Raw genomic sequence first — 20,914 nt, 5'->3', positions numbered from 1 at the left:
TATTTTGGTGCTAAAACGGGAATGTCCCCTCCTGCGGGTTCCCCGGGGGCACCTTGAATATACCAGAAGTGGCCAATGTGGTCTTTTATCGATTTCAAGCGCAGTATCATCTATTTGGTGGAGAATCATGACAAAAGAGCCGCCGCACGGCATATTTTGGTGCTAAAACGGGAATGTCCCCTCCTGCGGGTTCCCCGGGGGCACCTTGCATATACCAGGAGTGGCCAATGTGGTCATTTATCGATTTCAAGCGCATAACCGTCTGTTTGGTGGAGAATCACGACAAAAGAGCCGCCGCACGGCATATTTTGGTGCTAAAACGGAAATGTCCCCTTCTGCGGGTTCCCCGGGGCGCCTTGCATGCACCAGGAGTGGCCAATGTGGTCATTTATCGATTTCAAGCGCATAACCATCTGTTTGGTGGAAAATCATGACAAAAGAGCCACCGCACGGCATATTTTGGTGCTAAAACGGAAACGTCCCCTCCTGGGGGTTCCCCGGGGGCACCTTGCATGTACCAGGAGTGGCCAATGTGGTCTTTTATCGATTTCAAGCGCAGTATCATCTATTTCGTGGAGAATCATGACAAAAGAGCCGCTGCACGGCATATTTTGGTGCTAAAACGGAAATGTCCCCTCCTGCGGGTTCCCCGGGGGCACCTTGAATATACCAAAAGTGGCCAATGTGGTCTTTTATCGATTTCAAGCGCAGTATCATCTATTTCGTGGAGAATCATGATAAAAGAGCCGCTGCACGGCATATTTTGGTGCTAAAACGGAAATGTCCCCTCCTGCGGGTTCCCCGGGGGCACCTTGAATATACCAAAAGTGGCCAATGTGGTCTTTTATCGATTTCAAGCGCAGTATCATCTATTTGGTGGAGAATCATGACAAAAGAGCCGCCGCACGGCATATTTTGGTGCTAAAACGGGAATGTCCCCTGCTGCGGGTTCCCCGGGGCGCCTTGCATGCACCAGGAGTGGCCAATGTGGTCATTTATCGATTTCAAGCGCATAACCATCTGTTTGGTGGAAAATCATGACAAAAAGCCACCGCACGGCATATTTTGGTGCTAAAACGGAAACGTCCCCTCCTGGGAGTTCCCCGGGGGCACCTTGCATGTACCAGGAGTGGCCAATGTGGTCTTTTATCGATTTCAAGCGCAGTATCATTTATTTCGTGGAGAATCATGACAAAAGAGCCGCCGCACGGCATATTTTGGTGCTAAAACGGAAATGTCCCCTCCTGCGGGTTCCCCGGGGGCATCTTGTATGTACCAGGAGTGGCCAATGTGGTCTTTCATCGATTTCAAGCGCATTATCATCTATTTTGTGGAAAATCATGACGACAGAGCTGCCGCACGGTATATTTTGGTGCTAAAACGGGAATGTTCCCTCCTGCGGGTTCCCCGGGGCGCCTTGCATGCACCAGGAGTGGCCAATGTGGTCATTTATCGATTTCAAGCGCATAACCATCTGTTTGGTGGAAAATCATGACAAAAGAGCTGCAGCACGGCATATTTTGGTGCTAAAACGGAAATGTCCCCTCCTGCGGGTTCCCCGGGGGCACCTTGCATATACCAGGAGTGGCCAATGTGGTCATTTATAGATTTCAAGCGCATAACCATCTGTTTGGGGGAAAATCATGACAAAAGAGCCGCCGCACGGCATATTTTGGTGCTAAAACGGAAATGTCCCCTCCTGCGGGTTCCCCGGGGGCACCTTGCATGTACCATGAGTGGCCAATGTGGTCTTATATCGATTTCAAGCGCATTATCATGTATTTTGTGGAAAATCATGACGACAGAGCCGCCGCACGGTATATTTTGGTGCTAAAACGGAAATGTCCCCTCCTGCGGGTTCCCCGGGGGCATCTTGCATGTACCAGGAGTGGCCACTTCCGTCGGAAGCCCTCTCATGGACCATACATTACCGTTTTAAGGGAATATATGAAGAATTAGCGATCGAATGGCATATATGGAGCGATTTTTATGCTCCCCTTATATGACCAACAAGGTCCCCGTGGAAGTCGTTTGCCGGTGGCCATTGTCACCAGAACCAGCATATCACCACATAGCCACAAAATTGATGAGTTTATCTTTCGAACGGTATATTAACTTTGCAATTCTATTATAATTTGACTGTTTTATAAGCATTTACATTTCTGGGTCAATATGACCCCAACATCTTATTCGTAACTTTTTTTGTGGGGTCGTTCCTGTTGCACCTTAAAATACTTTTTTCATGTCAGATGCTTCATTTCCACAAAATATTAAAAGTCAAGAAATTTCAGAACGATCGGATTATCAGGTAAAAAGTTATTCTACTTTGAAGTTTCGTTTTGGGTCATATTGACCCCAACATCTTACTAAGGTTAAAAATGCTCCAGATTTGTGGTATTCTCTGATATCTCATTTATTTCAGATTTTGTAACAGATTCTGATCCTTTCGATTGAGATCATTGTCATTTACCTACACTTATTTTTGATTCCGTATATTATGGAAATTTCTTACATTTTCTAGATCCTGCAGAACTAGATTATTCAAATGCTTTAAAATTGTATCGATTTTTTGACACAATCGTGTCGGTGCGGCGCGTTTTTCGTAGGGCAGTTTGTTGTTAGTTTGGACGTGCTGCTGCTTTTAAAAGTTAATATTAGCAATAAACGTAAATGACTGCGTTTGAGTTTGTTGGCATAAAAATAGTTTAGATTCAATAGCCAAAGACTTATACATTATTCTCAAGGTCTGCAAAGCTTTATAATTGTTGATTTTAGGAATTAAATTCATTTTTTATCAAATAGTCATATTTCAAGTGAAATCTTTTGTATTTGAATCTTTAGCTTCTCTTACATAAATAATGGATAGGAGGAAGATAAACAACTAATTTCAAAACATATTTTTTGAAAGATTCTGTACCAAATTAATTTGGTTACACTGGCGACCACCGTCAGAGCTACTAACTAAATAGTAACAAGGCAATATCGATTTAATGGTCACATCATGTCCTAGCTTTCAGCAAACACGTACCATTTTGCCGAGAATTGTGACGTTTTATTGCTAAAACACAGCAAATATTTTACTATGAGTTGTTTTGAGGGATCGTGAGGGATCGGTCTATATGCAAGCCATTTATAGTTTTCTTTGTTCCTCTGACATAAAAGTCTGATATTTTAGTTTTTTTCTTTTTCTTCAAAGTTTTTGTTTTGTTTGTTCTCTGTCTTTCTGTTCCGTAGAACGCTGTAGCTCTGGCCATCTGGAAGATGCTCCCATTCAAACCATTCCTCGAGCACGAAGACACACCACATCGTCCCTGACGCCAAATGACCGGATGAGCTGCTGAAATTCCTTGATTCCCGAATCCTAATCCCCGTCCATCCTTAAACATTGTAAACCTAACCTCGAGTCACCACGAGTACGTTGGCTTATTTCCCCCTATTACTAATTTAATAATAAGATTATGTCGATTGTACATATCACAAAGAAACGTGGTTCCGTAAAGTGTTATACACGCCTGATCCTACCAAATAAACGAGCTTGGAAAAAACAATATTCTACTAGAAATCAGGAAATAAATAATAATAGTATTTTTTTTACTGAAGTATGTTCTTTATTTTTCTGGGTTGCAGGAATAAAAACTGACTGTACATTCTGTAATTTTATGAATATCGTTTAGATACTCAAAATTGCCTTCATCCTATATCTTCAGTAGACCCTCAAGACCCTCAGCTTCAGTAGGCTCAAGTTCCCTATATTCTCTCAATTATTTAAATCTGTTATAGATTTCTTTACATTTCATTTCCAATGGATTGAATCTCCAGGCTTTGTAGATTCATAATGGAATGCGGACCGTTTTCCGGGGCGCCAGGCAATGCGAGACAAGTAGGCTGAACCGCATAATCCGGAACAATAGGCCACTGTAAGCTAATGCCTAATTACGTGATGTTGTTGCCAGATTAAGCGGCTGTTATTGTTAAGGTTCAACTCCTAACGCGGGGTACCATAGAACTTTTCTAGTTGTTCTCACAAAAAGTGAGTGAGAAGTGAAGAGATGAACCGAAAAAAGGTTTTCATCTAGCTGTCACATTTTCGTTTATCTCCATAGAAAAAAGAGATGGATGAAAAATGCCCCTCACCATAACCAAAAAAATGCTCGCCTAATATTTCCAACAGACCTAAGTAAACATTGAGAAAAAGTCGAGTTTTCTACTGCAATCAACGATATTCATACTGCTTAGATCTGTTGAAGAAGAAGAAGAAGAAGAATAATAAGAAGAAGAAGATCTGTTGAAAAGACCATTTTGGAAAGTTTAACAGATTCAATAAATTTTCATGAATTTGGTTGAAAACTTGCCTGCAGACTTTATTCAAGATGGCACTCTGTAATACTTTTCTAAATATTGAACAGATCAAAAAAAAAATAAATCTGTTGATTGCAGTTAAAAAGTCGCCTTTTATTTATTTTTACTGAGGTCTGTTGGAAATATTAAGCGATGAATATTTCTTCGTTGTTTATGGTGAGGGGCATATTTGTGAAAATGGTGAACAGGTCCAAAACTGATCTGTTACTTATGTCCTTTAGTAAAATTAAGCTAGATTCTCCCTATGGCATTTGGTTAAAAATATTTGGCTTTAAATATATTAAACGAAATAATTTTCTTCGTGGATTTTTTTTATATTCAATAAAAATTCCGAGGAAAAAATTTAAATTTCGTTTCGTTTCGTAAAATTTCGAATCAAATGGTCCTCGATTTCGTTTCGTTTCGTTTCGAACTAATCAAAGCGTTTCGTTTCGTCAGGAAAATTTGTGTTATCGTATAACCTTACTAATAAAGACAAGAAAAAAAACTTATTACATCAACAGACTTGATACAGCCCCAATGATGGTCATTAAGTTAATACTATACTAATCCTTCCTTCCAATTTTCTAGATGCTTCCCGACCGCAAATAGTAATACTCATATCCCTGTAATGCTTTTCTTTGATTGGAATCAAGGATTAAACCCCCTTGATTTCTGATAGCAGTCTGGAAAAGCATTTCAAAAATAACATGAGTTTAATAAAAGTGACCAATTTTCTAATGTTGTGCTAGTACTTCTTTTATTTTCAGAATTGTCATGACATCTGTCACCGAGGAAAGAAGCTTACGTTACCGTCTACTAATGATGATATCCTTCTTTTCTAATTTATAGTGAACGTAGTTATTCTGAACGACGTCAACCATCATTTGCCGAATGGAGCATTTCATAACTTTTAAATGGCTTCGCTCCCAACGAAAAATTCATTATTATTATATTTCATTACTACTTATACTAACAGGAAGCGTTTGGTAGGGGAGGTCCACGCTTTCTTCCTTTCCCCTCGATTTCATGGTATGGATCGACTTTAAGGTTTTACAAATTCTAAAGTCGCTCAGTATCTAGAAATCATCTCTGCGGTACATACTGCGTAGTTGGCTTGGCCGTATGAAAAGAAAAATGACAGAATTTAGAAAACCGTCATTTTCCAGGATGCTTTCAAGTATTGGCTGCGCAAGTATGAGATTAGAAGCATCCAAAAATGTTGTATGTATTGTCACACTCTCTAATAATATATGGATGATCTCTAACTAACATGAAAAAGTTTTGCGAGAAAAGGCAGTAATTCAGCTCAAAACATTATTAATTATTGAAATTAAGAAAAAATATATAAGATCTCCAGTTCATTTTGCACATCCTGATATATTTCTCAAAGCTCAAGAGTCAACGCAACAATATAGTATTTTAATTCAGGAATTGTTTTTTATTTTAGATTCGTAGTATAATTCGTTTTTGTCGATTCTACGCCTCGGGATATGCACGCGCCCCAGTACAGAAGAGGGCAACATTTGCGAGTAGTAGCCTCATGTAAACTGCCAATTGATTCGCTTTTCCTTTTCGACACCACGATAAATCCAATTGTTTTAGCCAACCGAAAATGCAAAATTTCCAATGTTATTCGAATTCGGCACTTCCACGTGGTCAACATTGCTTATAATAATGAATGTAAAAACATGGGTCTATATTCCCCGGAACTTCATTCTTCATAACTTGAAAAAAAAAATGTTGTTCCCATTTGCACTGATTATTGGATATCACGATAAAAATATTTGCATTACCGTGTACCCTCACAAGAGCGATTCAAACGATTCAATTAGCACCCGAATGCTTGATGCGGTATTAACTGGATGTTAATATTTTCTACTTTATCGATAAAAATGTTTGATGAAAGTGATGGACTCAACGTTTAGAAAGTTTATTCAATAAGTTTTCATATCAAAATACTTACCTTCGAGCAGCCAGCCTTAAACACTGTGGATTTATTTATAACTCTGGTATAAAGAAGCGAAAATTATAGGCAAAGCTTAATAATTCCGTTTCAAATGCTATACAAAAGTTGTCATCTTTAGTGGTACAGTTGCATATTTGTATCTGTTTTAAGCAAGAAGATATTTTGCCCATATTTTCGGATTGCAAAAAAGACAAAAACACGATCTTTTCAATTTTAATATTACCCTTCAGTTTATTTCCTTGTCTAGTTTAATAACCGACTGTAGTCCATTTTGTAATAACATTGGTTTTGTTTAAATACGTAAAATTAAAGTTAAAACGAAACATTTTAATCCTAATAATCTTCTCCTTCGCATGACTGGTTTGGGTTTCAGAATATTCTGGATAGTAAAATTTGTGATTTGCCGTTCGGGTCGATTGACCTGTTTCGTGTGATAACTGTTTATTGTAACATGACTTTGCAAAATGAGTAAACTTTTTGTTCAGCTTGACTATTGCCCAAAACGAAAACCTTGCTTACATGTTAGTGATGACCGGGGCATGGTGTTGCTTTCAACCCTACGCTGGATCTTACTTGCAATTGATTTTTTTTATTGTTTAGACTTACGAAGCACGGCCTCTTCTACATTCACTTAGCCAACATGTTCAACAAATTACTATAGTTTGTTGTTTGATAATAATTGTGATTAGATTAATTTTTGTCCTGTCTTATCAATCAATGCCCTCTCGAGTTCAACTACCAGCTTCTAACAGATGAGATTTTATTGTGTTGATTTCTTTGAGTTCTATAAATCTGCTCTACGAAGCACATCATCAAGCCTTTTCCCCAGGGAGAATGTGAGTGCCAACAATTATTCATACCATTATGCGACAAATATATGCTGAGGTTACAAGGGTCAAGTGTGCCGTATTATGTTGCTTGCAAACGACATCGGCCATAACGTGCGAGCCCGCCTGACGACACATTTTCCGTCGAGGAGGAGAGGTATTGCTGGAGGGGGGATTATGTCTAGCGGGGAGGATGGGGCGCTTAGTAAGCGTGGTTGGCGACGAATAAGCTGCCCTGTCCGGCGGCACCGACAACACCGCCACCATACTTGCCCAAGGAAGCGTCACCGTTGGCCTGGAAAGAGAGAAGAAAATGGAAGTTTTGATTATTTGGGTTTTTTTTCGGTTGATAGGTAATGAAGATTTTGCCATCAAAGTTTCGAAATTAAGAACGGTTAGGGTCAATTTGATTCTAGAACTGCACATAAACACTTTTCATTCAATCGTCTCTTCTTTAGAACTAATCAGTTGTTATCACTTTTCACGTGGGAAAAAAATATTGAAATACTTCTGTTAAAGCTGTGTTACATAATTAATTAAGAAAGGTAATCCACCTATAGAATATGATTCCTTTTTTATTATTTTATATTATTTTATTATTTTATTGGTAAGATAAGTATCTTAGTGATTTGGCTAATGCGACTTGTTTCTAAATAATTCGTGTTTTTCTTGAATTTTCTTTTAAAAAGGTCTTTAAAAAATATTCAGACAAATCAAATAAGTGAACCAACAAACCATTATGAAAAACTTGCATCAACTATTTTAGAATATATTCGCACATTAGATATTCACATCTAACTATACGGTCAATATCGGTGTAAATTTCTGATCAGACGCACTCCCTCAACTATGAGCATGGGCGATTGGGCATCCGCCATGCTCATTGTCGCTAAATCTCGTATTCAAATCTCGACCGACATACCTACTGAAGCGCTTCGGGGATTGAAATGCGATTTGAATATTTTCTCCCCAGAACCGTCCCCCATATTCCAATTGGCCATTTCCGTTCGCCGTTCCATTGGTCAACAGTGCTTCGAGTGCAGTCCAGAATATCAATCATCATATTTATAGATGCAAATCACAATACCACCGTTGACTTAGTTGCCGTCCAGCTGATTTCCGACTCAATGGAGAAGGTGACAAACAGAGGAATCAATCTCATTTCGAGCCAGGAACCGAATCAAGTGCGATGCTTACTTCCTGCTATTGGCCCAGATTGAACTTTGCATCGTTGAATGGAAATCAGATTGAACGCACCATACTGGGACGGTGTTGGAATGATTGAAATAAATGGGAATTTTAATTAGAACCATTGATCCACAAGGTAGGAATCACCATTCAAGCAAGTGCAGTTGGCTTTTCGTCAACATAAGCCTCGAACTTCGATTTCCGCCTCACTCCCAGTTCCTCCATTTACCCAACCAGGATTACATGTGAATATCTTTCGTGAAAAATGAGTACGTTTACCCTGGCCAATAAGAGCGATACCCTATCGTCAACATTGCGATGAACCGTGTGGTCCAACGTCCAGTGAACTGCAAACTGGGAAGGATGTGAACCATCGGCTTGACCATCCTAAACACTAAACAACGGCTGATGGACAACGCGTCCCATCCAGAGGCAGCAAGAGACAAACACTGCAATCAATTATTCACAAGTCAGCACTGCTCTTGCAACGATGCGATGGTCGGATGTGTTGCGGAATCGATCCAAGCGTGGGTTCTACAATCACGTGGGAAGCAAACGGAGGTTCATCCAAAATGGGAGGGAGGGGGAAGAGGTTTCCACATAGAACTGGCGTAATGTCGCTGCAGGATGCAAATTCATCACGGATGGCTCCCCGCGGAGGATGAGGACCGGACCGTGTTGCTAAAGTTTCAGCAAGGCATCAGGGAGGAAGCCGTGTAAGGGAGGGGGGGGGGGTGTGAAGTGAAAACACCCGGTGCCATATCGAAGAGGAAATTGCAAATTTCGATCCTAAATGTCGTTTGTTTTTGCCCGAGCTCGAACACCCCATGGTTCGATTCGGATTTGTGTGTAGGGAAAAAATTCTGCTAAAAGATTTGTTCGAGAGACGGCAGTCATTTGAAGCGGATGTTTCAATTAATGGAGCAAAAAGTGAACACATAAGAGACACAAAATTACAGTGAAAGCTTTCCTTAGTAAGGGAGTGAAAAATACAGCGAGTAGTCTTTAATATTTTAGAAATTAGCGTCGATTTACTTTGCTTAAACATGTAAGTACTGCAAAAACTTTTTTTCTCCAGGAATTTATTCATAAATCAACGTCATTTAACGTCATTATTGACAAGTATTTGTAAAATCACTAATCAGGTAGCAAAAGTCATATGATGGGTTCAAAGAAGTCTCTACAGAACTATTAAAAAAACGAAAGCGAATATTTCTAATAAAATAATTATATGGATACTACATGAATTCTATTTATCAATGTTTCAAGATTTCCTTCAGAGATTATTTCAGGAATTTGCTTATAACTTTCATTTGTAACTAATGCTCTACAAATTCTTGCCAGGATTTCTACTGAAAAACAACTATCCAGAATTTGATCAAACAATTATTCGAGAAGTTGCTTCTGGAATATGTCTCTTGGATTATTTTTTAACAATAATCATTTAATCAACTTTCAAAAATTTGCACCTAAATTCATTTGAAGTTGTTTGCTAAAAATCATAATGAAACGGTTTTGGTTGAAATTCCTCAACTATCTAGTAAATATCAATGTTCACTTTAAGACAATATTTATGAGCTCCAACAGCTACGTCAAAGGGCATTTATGTAGCAGCATCAAAGCAAACGGACAACCCATGCTGAACAAATCGATGATGAAAGCTCTCTCACCACGTAGCGTTCGAATTATAATGCACCACGAGAAAAATCTAAATATTACGGATATCTGCAGGTTGCAAGGGGCGGGTCGCTTTTTACCGTGTATTCGAGGTCTAGCTCCAATCGCCTGGATTATACCCGAATAAAAAATATTATAGACATTATTTGCTGCCACCTGAAGTACGATTCTTTCCTGTAATTACGGGATATACAACAAGACCAGAAGGATAATCACAAGAGAGTACAAAGATAGCTGCCGCAAAGGCCGTTCTATCACTCAGCACAAATGTCAATTTCGTAGGTGATCGTGACCACTGGAAATCACTTTTTTAGCATACTGCAATGAGAGCAAAAATAAAAACGGTTTTTTACTTTAGCCGGTTTTTTTTTATTTTTGTGCCCCAGAAATCTTGAAGAAGTTCTGAAGTTAGATTCTAATGTGATACCATTTGATTATCCCTTAATTAGATTTGTATACTCAGATCAACCAGAGGAAAGCCGCATTCCCTCCACAAAACTACCACGAACAACACTTAGCCTGATTACAGCATTTTGATCGGTTTATCATGCCTTTTTAAAATGCACGAATTTCATTTTTTTGCAGCCACGGAGCTAAGGCATCTATAGTCGTTCAAACCTTTTGTTTGTCAAACACCAAAAAAGTTATAAAGAAGTTTAGCTAGCACCAACCCAGTTTATCATCCAAAAACCCATTCTGGGGACCCCTCCTTCTCTTTACATTGATTGCTTTTCCGACAATATGAAATTTTGACTAAATGAAGAACTATGATTTGTTTTTTATATACTATATATATTGTTACGATTGTATCTCAAGAATCGCTTTAAAAAAGACACAAAAAAGTTTTCAAAAGGTCTTTTGCTTCCGTTTTACTATGTCCCAGTATGGATTAGGGCGAGCCAATCGAGCAAGAGACCAGTCAAGCAGCCAAAACTGTGTTTCAAATACTGAAAACGGCTAAATTCGATTAAGTAACATTTATGAATTAACAAATTTTGAACGCATTTTACATTTGTGTGTTGTTCTTGATTGAAGAAGATTGGCTGCAGTATTGGCAGTGTTGCATCTTATATCCGCGTTTCTCTTATCAAGGCCTCTGGCTTACACTATATTTTTTTCGTTGCCAATTTTTCGAAAATTGGGGGAAAAATGGCGTCACCCGAAAAACACCTGTCAAATCCTTAATTTGGAAATCGGAAAACAACTGGGAATCGTGCAGTCATTGGTGATTCGCGTGATTAAACGTTACTATGGAAAGGAGGAGAAATACGATCAGAATGGATGTTTCATTAATGATCAGGATCCCAAGCGTGTTATGGAAGCATTTAAGCCTAATCCAAATGCATCGGTCAGGGATGTGGCCTAATAATTGAATCTGTCCAAGGCCTTTCGATTAGAGAGACAAGGGCTGGGAGGGACTGCATACGAAAGGGCTGAAGGCTCCAAATCGTGACAAATAGCAAAATACGGAATGAAAGTCACGGGACCAAAAACTGTACTGCCAAATGCTAACGAAGCCTCACTGTGTCATCATGGACGATGAGACTTACGTCAGGGCGGACTACCTTTATTGAGTATGGTGTACCTTTGAAAACGCGAGTGCATTTAATTTTGGATTCCGGGAGGTAATTTCTACGACAGTTTTGTTCATAAAGTTCTTTTTTAAGTTCCTCTAGCTTTTTTTAGGAAATTTCTTGACAGTTACAAGGATTCTCGCAGATTCTTCAAAAATCTGAAATAAAATTATTCTTTCATGCTTCCACGACTTTCATCAAATTACGGATTGGCTTCGCCAATTTCTACAAATATTTGGACTGTGCAATTCAGTATTGCATGTGGAAATCCCTCAACATATTCGAAATGCGACATAACCGACCTTAGTAAAGTCTAGCTCCTTGACTGAAATTGACTGGTTGCGATTGTATGTTTTGATGGCTGCTATGATCTGTCATGAGGGTGAAGGACAGATATGTTAGACTTGTTCATGTTACACATCTTTCCTCAGAAAGATTACACTATTGCATTGTTGGCGTTTTCCTGGCCTAGAAGTAATTATTTCAATAACCCAATTTCGCTTGAAATTCAAGTCCTGACAGTTGATATTACTATCTTCGAACAGATGTAGCTTTGGCTGTACAACTGTAAATTGTCAACAAATCAGCGACAAAATAATTAGAAGGGAAAGCACTTGTCTAACGTACTGTTTTCGTGGGATCACACCCCACCAAAGGGAGTAGTTACCCTTCAATGCCTTTTCCGCATAAATCGCTGAAACTCGAGTGACAACATAATGGTAACTAATCGTAGGAAAACTAAGCTCGGGTAGTAAACCCGAGAACAGTTGTGCAGGCATTTAGTCTAAAAAAAATTTCGCAATAATGTGAGCATTCCCCACAGCAATTTGATTCTTCCGATAAACAATAGCACCATTGATCTTACGGGCGTCTCACATAGAGACGTGCGCCGGGCCATGAATCGTTGGCGGAGGCATTTGTCGTGATTTTGCCGAGGTCATGCTGGGGGTTATCTTAGCCAGTGCTGTGTATCGGAGCGGCAACATTTTATTGCATTCGATTAAAAAAAACTTCGGAGTTTTTCGCGGGACTAAATTTTCTGAAATATGTAGGAATCTGAAAAATATCCCAAAATAACAAAAAAATCATCGTATTTTTTGGAAAGTTTTTCGAAACTTCATCGGAACCACCTCCTCAGGAAGTTCTTCTGAAATCCTCTAAGAAATTCGTCAGGAGTTCCTTAGTAATATGGTAATATCTTCGTATTTTCCCTTAGAAACTTTTCGGGATTTCCTCGGTAAATTTTTCATAATTTCTTCAGCAAATGCTCCGGAATTTCGGCAACGAATTCTTTGGAATTTCTTCGATAAACCCTTCGGAGCATCCTAGCAAAATTCTCGGAATATCATCGGGAATTTGTTCGGGACTTCCTCAACAATTTCTTTAACTTTCCTAAATTTCCTCTCTCGGGATATCCTTCGGAAGTTTCCTTGGGAAATTCCTGATAATTCCTTAGAGGAATTTTTCGGAAGTACCTTGACAAACTCTTCGGATATTCCTCGTGAAATTATTCGGGATTTACTCTACAAATTCTTTCTTTTAAAATTCCCTCGACAATTCCTTGGGACTTCCTCGACAAGTTCTTTGGGACTTCCTCGATTAATTCGTCAAATTATTCTCGCTCAGAAAATTATTCTGAATTTTTTCGGGAAAATCATCCGGATTACTTCTTCGAAACTTCATCCGGAAATTCCTCGAGATTACTTTAGAAATTTTCTCGGTATTTCGTCGGGAAATTCATTGGGAGTGACTCGTGAGACAAAACAAAGAAGTGGCATCGGATTTCGGAATTCGCTTTCTCCAATCAACCGAAAATGTTCTTCACGAAAGAATAAACGCCACAAGCTTACTTCCATCAATAATTATTGGTTTTCGCACTTGTCCGCCAACCCGACATGAATACCCAACCCGACATAAACACCCAATCTATGAAAAAACATTCTATTTTTTCATATATCTACTTTCCACTTCAAAAATATTTCGACAAGTAGATTACCAATTTACTTTCTACAATTGTAAAGATAGCTCAATCTCTACAGAAAAGATTTTTTTATATCTTTATTTACGTTAATCTTCAAAAAAGATGTTATGAGGAGTTAATATACATTCACTTTTCCGCAGCATTCGATAAAATTAAACACATTCGTTAAATTTACGCTAAAAGGTTTTTCCTGATCTTTTCTGCGCCAACATTAATTCAACTTAAGGACAAGCTTTCCGGAATCCAAAACTAAATGAACTCGCGTTTTCAAGGGCACACCTGGGTGCTGCGGATAGAGTCGCTTTTCTGCTCTCAAGCGAATAGCGGAATATTTTGAAATCAATCCCATAAGCAAAATTATTTTGCAGTTACACGGTTGTCAAACATTTCCCGCTCTTCGAATTTCTCTTTCCATGCTGCATGAAGGCGCACAAATGGGCGAGACTCTACATGACTTTACGATGGTATACATATATTCCTGCTCCAATCAGCTGCTGAATCTCGAGAAATTTCGTAACGAGTGCTTTTTAGTTGCATTCCTACTAATTATCCACTCGAAATATAATGTGAATACATTTATTACAAAAAATGCAAAACTCAAACTAAGTTTATTTTTTATTATTTCCCCAAATAATAATAATACTTCTCGATATAAGATCTAAAACGAACATAACCACAATCTTCAATTACGTAAAGGCAATCAAACTCATCAAATGCTTTAGCCAAGCAAGCCTTTGGCACAGCAGAGTGCGATTGAATTCGCATTCTATACCGTCCCGCCCAGTCCGTTGCTGGGGGGCATGGAGTGCGATCCTCTCGTTTAATAAACAATGTGCACTCGCTTGGCTGTGGATATACAACAGTAAAGCAAATGTGGAGATTGGGCAAATCAAGCATCCGAAAGATATTCAATTTGCAAAAAAGAGAGCTAACCGCGGTGGAGGTTGGTACTCGGATTCTGATGGCTTTTCCGCAAACGTGACCTTTAAGTGGTCTTGTTGTGTAGGGGTTATCACGCCTATCTAGAGAGTAGGAGGTTGAGGGTTCGAGTCCCTCCAAGACACGTGGATTCTTTTTCGCAAATTTCATATCAATTTGTCCATTTCGAAACATATGCTGTGCATATGCACAGCCAAGATATTTAACAAAAAAATGGTTTTCGTACGGCCGAGTTGCCGAATAATATGCAATTAATTACAATCTTCAATGTTTGGCTCCGGCACAATAGAAAACTTTGGCTTCAGTTTGACAACCAAATCGATTCGATCCGCACCACTGGGGGATAAATGTATCCTCCAGAAAAGAACGAAAAGGCAAACCTCGATCTGGGGTTGACTGTTCTGACGGCTATTTGTTCTTATTTTCATCGAGTTTGGAACCAGCTGGCCCAGCCGATGTGAGCTGTCAGCAACCTCAATTTTCAAGCTGCAATAACGGGACGGAAGTCAAATCGGGACCGATTTGCGATTTGGTCGTTACTTATTTTGTAGATCGAGAATTATTTAAATATTGCAGGAAAACTCCGGGATCTCGGGATTTCCGGGTATATGCAACATTTTAGTCGTTAGTTTAGGGACACGAAAAAGTGTCGGTGAAAATTAATCATCTGCACCACGCATGTCTCATTATAAAAATCAGCAATACTTAGTCGTACTGTGCACCGTATGCGAGCACTACTCGCACTCTTTATAGGATCGAGCAACACGCATTTTGCATGGTGATGATAATCATTTTCAAATAGGTTTATAGTTTGAAAATTGGTACTAACATCCAAAAGTTACGTTTAATGATAAGGAGTCAGCTTTATGCCGACCTTCACCTTTGCTCTGGTCCGACTTTTGAAGGAATAAGTTTGCACCGTTCGCAAAATATGTATTTTAATATGCACTTACCATAAAATGAGGAAGTCCAGCACTGCCAATGATCGCATATTTGGCACACTCGCATTTTTGTTCATTTTGTAAAAAGCCTGTGAATCTCTCAGAAAGCTTAATTTACTGCATCTAATCCCACAACAGTAAAATAGGCTTTACTATCTTTCTTATCTGTGGTAAGCTGGAAATGATTGAGTTTGTGGGGAGGATTGACATACGATTTACAAAATCAACCAAAATGCAAATGTTACATTTATGCTATCATGGGCAGAGCAGGATCGCCAAATGCATTTAACTGATATGAAGAATGGCCACGATTTCTTTGAATAATATTTTAATGGCTCTCCATTGTGGTTCATATAAAGCCTACTTCGATGCTTGCAAATCTATTGAATATTGCCTTTCCATAATTCACGTTCCATTTGACTGGTATACGGGTACAGTCTAGTAGACTGTTTTACTTTCAGGTAAAAGTGGCCACTCTGCGAGGGTTCTTCTGATGATTGAAAATATATGCCACCCCGTCAGCAGAAGTAAAAAGGAAACGCAAGTTCCTTGCCCTGCAAACAAAACCGTCGGTTAGAGTTGGTTCCTTATAGCCTATTCAGATTGGGCTATTTATGACTTTGTTAAGTGAGAGGGTATCCAATTATTACGAGTAGTTCAGACTGCAGCAAGATAATATATCTTGACGTTTCCATGTTTCCTCATTTGCACGCTAATACAGGGTTGAATTCAAGGAGAGTTTTAAAATTTAATTTGCGAAATCAATCATTTGTGGGGCGACAATCGAACATTTTTCTGAACAAAGTTTCTACGAAAAAAAATATAAAAAAATATATGGAAAGGGATTTTCGAAGAATATTTCAAGACAAAATTTTCAAAACGACTTATCTGCTTTTGTAAACAAAGATTCAAACGACGATTTGACGAATCTGATAGCTCTCCCACGCAAATCAACACCATCAACAGGTAGCGGAATCCTTCACCTACCTATTGATGGTGTTGGTTTGCGTGGGAGAGCTATCAGATTCGTCAAATCTTCGTTTGACTCTTTGTTTACAAAAGCAGATAAGTCGTTTTGAAAATTTTGTCTTGATTTGAAGCTCTCATTAAGGATAATGAGCGAAGCTACATTCATTAGTTGGGTGCGCCGTTCTTCGGGGAATCAGACTATTCCTCAATTTATTTTTAAGTTTAAAAAGTTTTTTGTACTATGATCGAACGGAGATTTGATAGAAAAATTTAAATACTTTTGGGAATTCTCACAAATAAATAAAAAAAGGACGATTGGACCAATTTTCAAGAAATATTATCGAACTAAAATGTATTTCCACCAGTATCTCCATGTATGAAGGGCAACTCAGTATTTTTTTTTTCAAAAATGGAAACTGAACCATTGCGTTCTACTCGACAATCAATGATACAGCTTCTAACAAAATCGAATCGTGTGAATGTGATATAATTTAAACTGAATTTTGGATGAATTGATGCATTACCAATCCACGTTTTATTTAAGGTTATTCTGTTAAAATACGCGAAAATACCGGCGGATTAATTAAAAAAACTTTTCGCGAGGTGATCGCGATCGTCGCGGAATATGCGATCACAACAAACAATTTGGATGACAGACTGAATGACGTCTTGTCAAATAAACGTCAGAATATTATCCCCACCCTGGACTTGCATGCAACATCACTAGCAATATTGGATTGCACTACAAATGTTTATGAGTAATCAAAACAAACCAGAATTGGTAGAAGTGTTGCCAGAGTCACTGGAATATACTAGTTGAATTATGAATTATGTTTATATATCAATAATGTAGAATAACTTGTTAATGTAAAATGACGATGGAAACTAATGACCAATATACTCTGAGAACCAACAGAAAATCGTGTTTGATATTCTAATAGGTTATGGGCCCAGTGGTTAACTGGTAGAAAGTCGAGCCAAGTGAAGTTATTCTAAAGCGATTAGTTGAAGAAGATGCCTGGTAAGAAGGAAGATATTGCCCTCGGGGTTACCGATGGGGAACTAGCTGGTGGTCAACCAGTAGTAAACAACAAGACGGAACGCATTCCTCTTGAGCGAGGGCCGTCGTCCGTTGCGGCGCTCTATCGTGGAGACCGTTCGTGCGTATTCGACGGGAACGAAGCGAATTTCCCTGCTTGGAAATGGCGGATTGAGCACCATCTCAATAAGATGCGTCTGGTGCATACGCTGTTGAGGACTCCCGTGGAAGAAGAATATGCCCACCCGGTGCCGGGAGCGAAACCCGAAGAAGAAGCAGCGAGGAAAGAAAAATAAAGAAACGGATGGAAGAAGATATGGACGCTTTAGACGAAATAGTGCTGATGGTGAATAATCAGGTTTTAAATCAATTGATTGGCCTAGATTATGCGAAGCAAGTGATGGATGTGTTGGTCAGCACATACCAGAAAGTTGGAACTGGAGCAATGATCACGATGCGAGATCGTCTATTCAATCTCAAACATAAACGTTTTGATAGCCTTCAGCGTTTGTTTGATGAATACGATCTGATCATTCGAGAGCTGGAAAGAATGCGAGCTGGACTAACGCCAGCGGAGAAGATCCATGCTCTAATTATTGCGATGCCAAACCGATTTAAGCATGTGGAGGGTGCATTGACTGTGCTACCAAACGATGAGTTGTGTCGTAAACCGCTAGGTGAGATAAAACGCATGTATTTGGATGCAGAAATGATCGATAGTGAAACAATGGGTGGAAGGCGGATCAGAGGGTTCGATGACGTCGCACTGAAGTCGAACAAAAAGCACGTGAACGTTTGCTTTGGCTGTGGAGAAACTGGCCATTACAAAACAAATGCCCGTTGAAGAAGAAGAAAGGACAATGGAATGGTCAACAAGCATGTCAACATCCCCGATGGCAGGGAAAGAACCAGAGTCGCCATCATGCACTGATGACTCAAACCAGCGGCAACGGTGAAACATCACGGAAAGTGAGATTTGTGGTCGATTCAGGAGCCAGCGACCACATGGTGAATGACGAGCGAATGCTGGAAGATGTGGAAGAATTGGAGAAGCCAGTCGTCATTGCAACTGCTAAATCAGGAACAACTCTTCGGGGTACGAAGAGAGGTAAGGTACGAGTGAGCAGTGTTGTCGGAGAAAACAAAATAAAGAAACTCGAATTCTATAATGTGCTTTTTATTCCGGAGCTAGATGTGAATCTCCTTTCAGTTAGAAGGGTGAATTCTATGGGAAAGAAAGTTACTTTTATGTATGGTGGGGAGGTTATCGCCCATGGGATAATGGAGAATGGTCTTTATTATTTGCAATTGGAGTTGGAGGGCAATGTAACCTCAGCATTAGTAGGAAAGGACCAGATAAATGTCGAAACATGGCATAAACGATTGGGACATTTAGGCAAAAGTAATATGCTGAAATTAGTAAGAAATGGCATGGTTGAAGGTATCGACTGTGGTGAAGAAAGTGTTGGCAGTTTGCCAGATGTTTGCGAAAGTTGCCTTGCGGGGAAGCAAGTTAGCAACAAGTTTAATAGTTTGCAGTTGCCAAGGTCTACTAGACCATTGGAACTAGTTCATTCCGATGTTTGTGGATCTATGGAGGTAGCAACTCATGATGGTTATCGTTATTTGGTAACATTTATCGATGACTTTACGCACTTCGCCGTGGTTTATCTTCTGAAATCAAAGAATGAAGTCTTCGAAAATTTAAGAAATATTACGAATGTAGTACAGCACAAATCGGTCAGAAACTGTCTAAATTTCGTACAGATAACGGTGGGGAATATCAAAATAGAGAGTTCCAGAATTACTGTAAAAGTAAAGGAATTCAGATGATATATACGGTACCGTATACTCCTCAGCAAAATGGAGTAAGCGAGCGTTTCAATAGAACATTGATGGAAAAAGTACGCGCAATGCTTCATGATAGTGGGTTATCTAAGAAAATGTGGGGAGAGGCTGTTTATGTAGCGACATACCTTACAAACAAGTCCCCTACGGTAGCATTACAAGAAAATAAGACGCCATATGAAAAATGGTTTGGAAAACTCCCAAACTTAAAAAAAATCTTAGAGTTTTTGGATGTACAGCATACAAACTCATTCCAAAAGAAAAGAGAACAAAATTAAATTCCAAATCTAAAAGATTGATATTCGTGGGCTACGCGAATAATGGCTATAGGCTATGGAATGGCGCTTTGAAGAAAATTGAAATTGCCAGGAATGTAGTATTTGATGAATCGAAAACACCATATATCGGTGAGTCTGCAGGTTCAAATGATTTGGTTTTCTCTCAAATAATTACAAGAGAAACTTGTGAAGAGAATACCGATGAGAAATATGGCAACGAGGAAACCAAAATTCCAGAAGAAATTGCATCAGAGGATCGGGAAGATTCTGAAGAAACGATTTCCGTGGAAAATAATGGCATATTCGAAGAATCGGAATCAGAAATCGTCGAAAACGATCATCATGCACAAGCATATGATACATCGGAGTCAGATAATTACGAACAACCCACAGAGAAACAGCTAGAATTACGTCGAAGCACGAGAAACAGAAAACAGACTACGTTTCATAATTTCTCTGCAAAAATAGCGCCAGTTATTGATGGTTGCATTCCGCAATCAATCACTGAATTAAAACTACTGGAAGACTGGGAGCACTGGCGGGAGGCAATCGACGATGAAATGAAATCACTAGACGATAATAAAACATGGGAAGTGGTCAACTACAAAAACAACATCAAACCAATACAATCAAAATGGGTCTTCACAAGGAAAGAAGATGGGAGATACAAAGCAAGACTTGTAGCAAAGGGATGTTCACAACGCCCAGGGTTTGACTACAGTGAAACATTTGCACCAGTAGCAAAAATGGACAGCGTCCGATTATTATTGGCTCTTGCAAATGAATACAAAATGCTTGTTCACCAAATGGATGTAAAACGGCATTTTGTACGGTGATCTAGATGAAGATATTTTTATGAAACTTCCAGCAGACGAAAATGGTAAAGCGAAGACTGTTCGTTTGCATAAAAGCTTGTATGGATTGAAACAAGCAAGCAGAAATTGGAATAAGAAGTTTGACGATGCAGTCAAAGAATTGGGATTTTCTCCTTGAAAGTGATTGTTGTGTATATAGATCCAAAGCAAAAGGAATTATTTTGCTTTTGTATGTGGATGACATACTGATATTAGCCAACGATCAGGAAAATTTGGATTGGATAAAAGAAGAACTTGGAAGGCTATTCCAAATGAAGGACCTTGATGAGGTCAAATATTTTCTCGGAATGAAAATTAAAAGAGATTTTGACAATCAAACGATAGAAATATCACAATCAAGATACGTTGAGAAGATTTTGAAACGTTTCGGTATGATTGATTGTAAACCTGTGGTGACACCGCTCGATTCAAATGTAAAATGGTCTAAAACAAATCAGCAAGAAACTGCTCATCCCTACAAGGAACTGCTTG

General features: G+C 39.1%; 1 protein-coding gene across 2 annotated transcripts in view; it reads right to left on the bottom strand.

The window, feature by feature from the left end:
* Window positions 1-6,511: 6,511 nt before the first annotated feature.
* LOC134220953 (fructose-bisphosphate aldolase-like) overlaps window positions 6,512-20,914 on the bottom strand; it is a 68,892-nt gene continuing 54,489 nt past the window's right edge. For both annotated transcript variants that reach the window (XM_062700114.1, XM_062700113.1), the window contains one exon: window positions 6,512-7,429. In XM_062700114.1, the coding sequence (XP_062556098.1) occupies window positions 7,337-7,429 (93 nt within the window). In that variant the 3' untranslated portion in view covers window positions 6,512-7,336. The remainder of the gene's footprint in view (window positions 7,430-20,914) is intronic.

This window comes from Armigeres subalbatus, chromosome 3 (assembly GCF_024139115.2).
Source record: "Armigeres subalbatus isolate Guangzhou_Male chromosome 3, GZ_Asu_2, whole genome shotgun sequence".
Taxonomy (NCBI): Eukaryota; Metazoa; Arthropoda; class Insecta; order Diptera; family Culicidae; genus Armigeres; species Armigeres subalbatus.
This window is presented reverse-complemented; position numbering and strand designations above follow the sequence as displayed.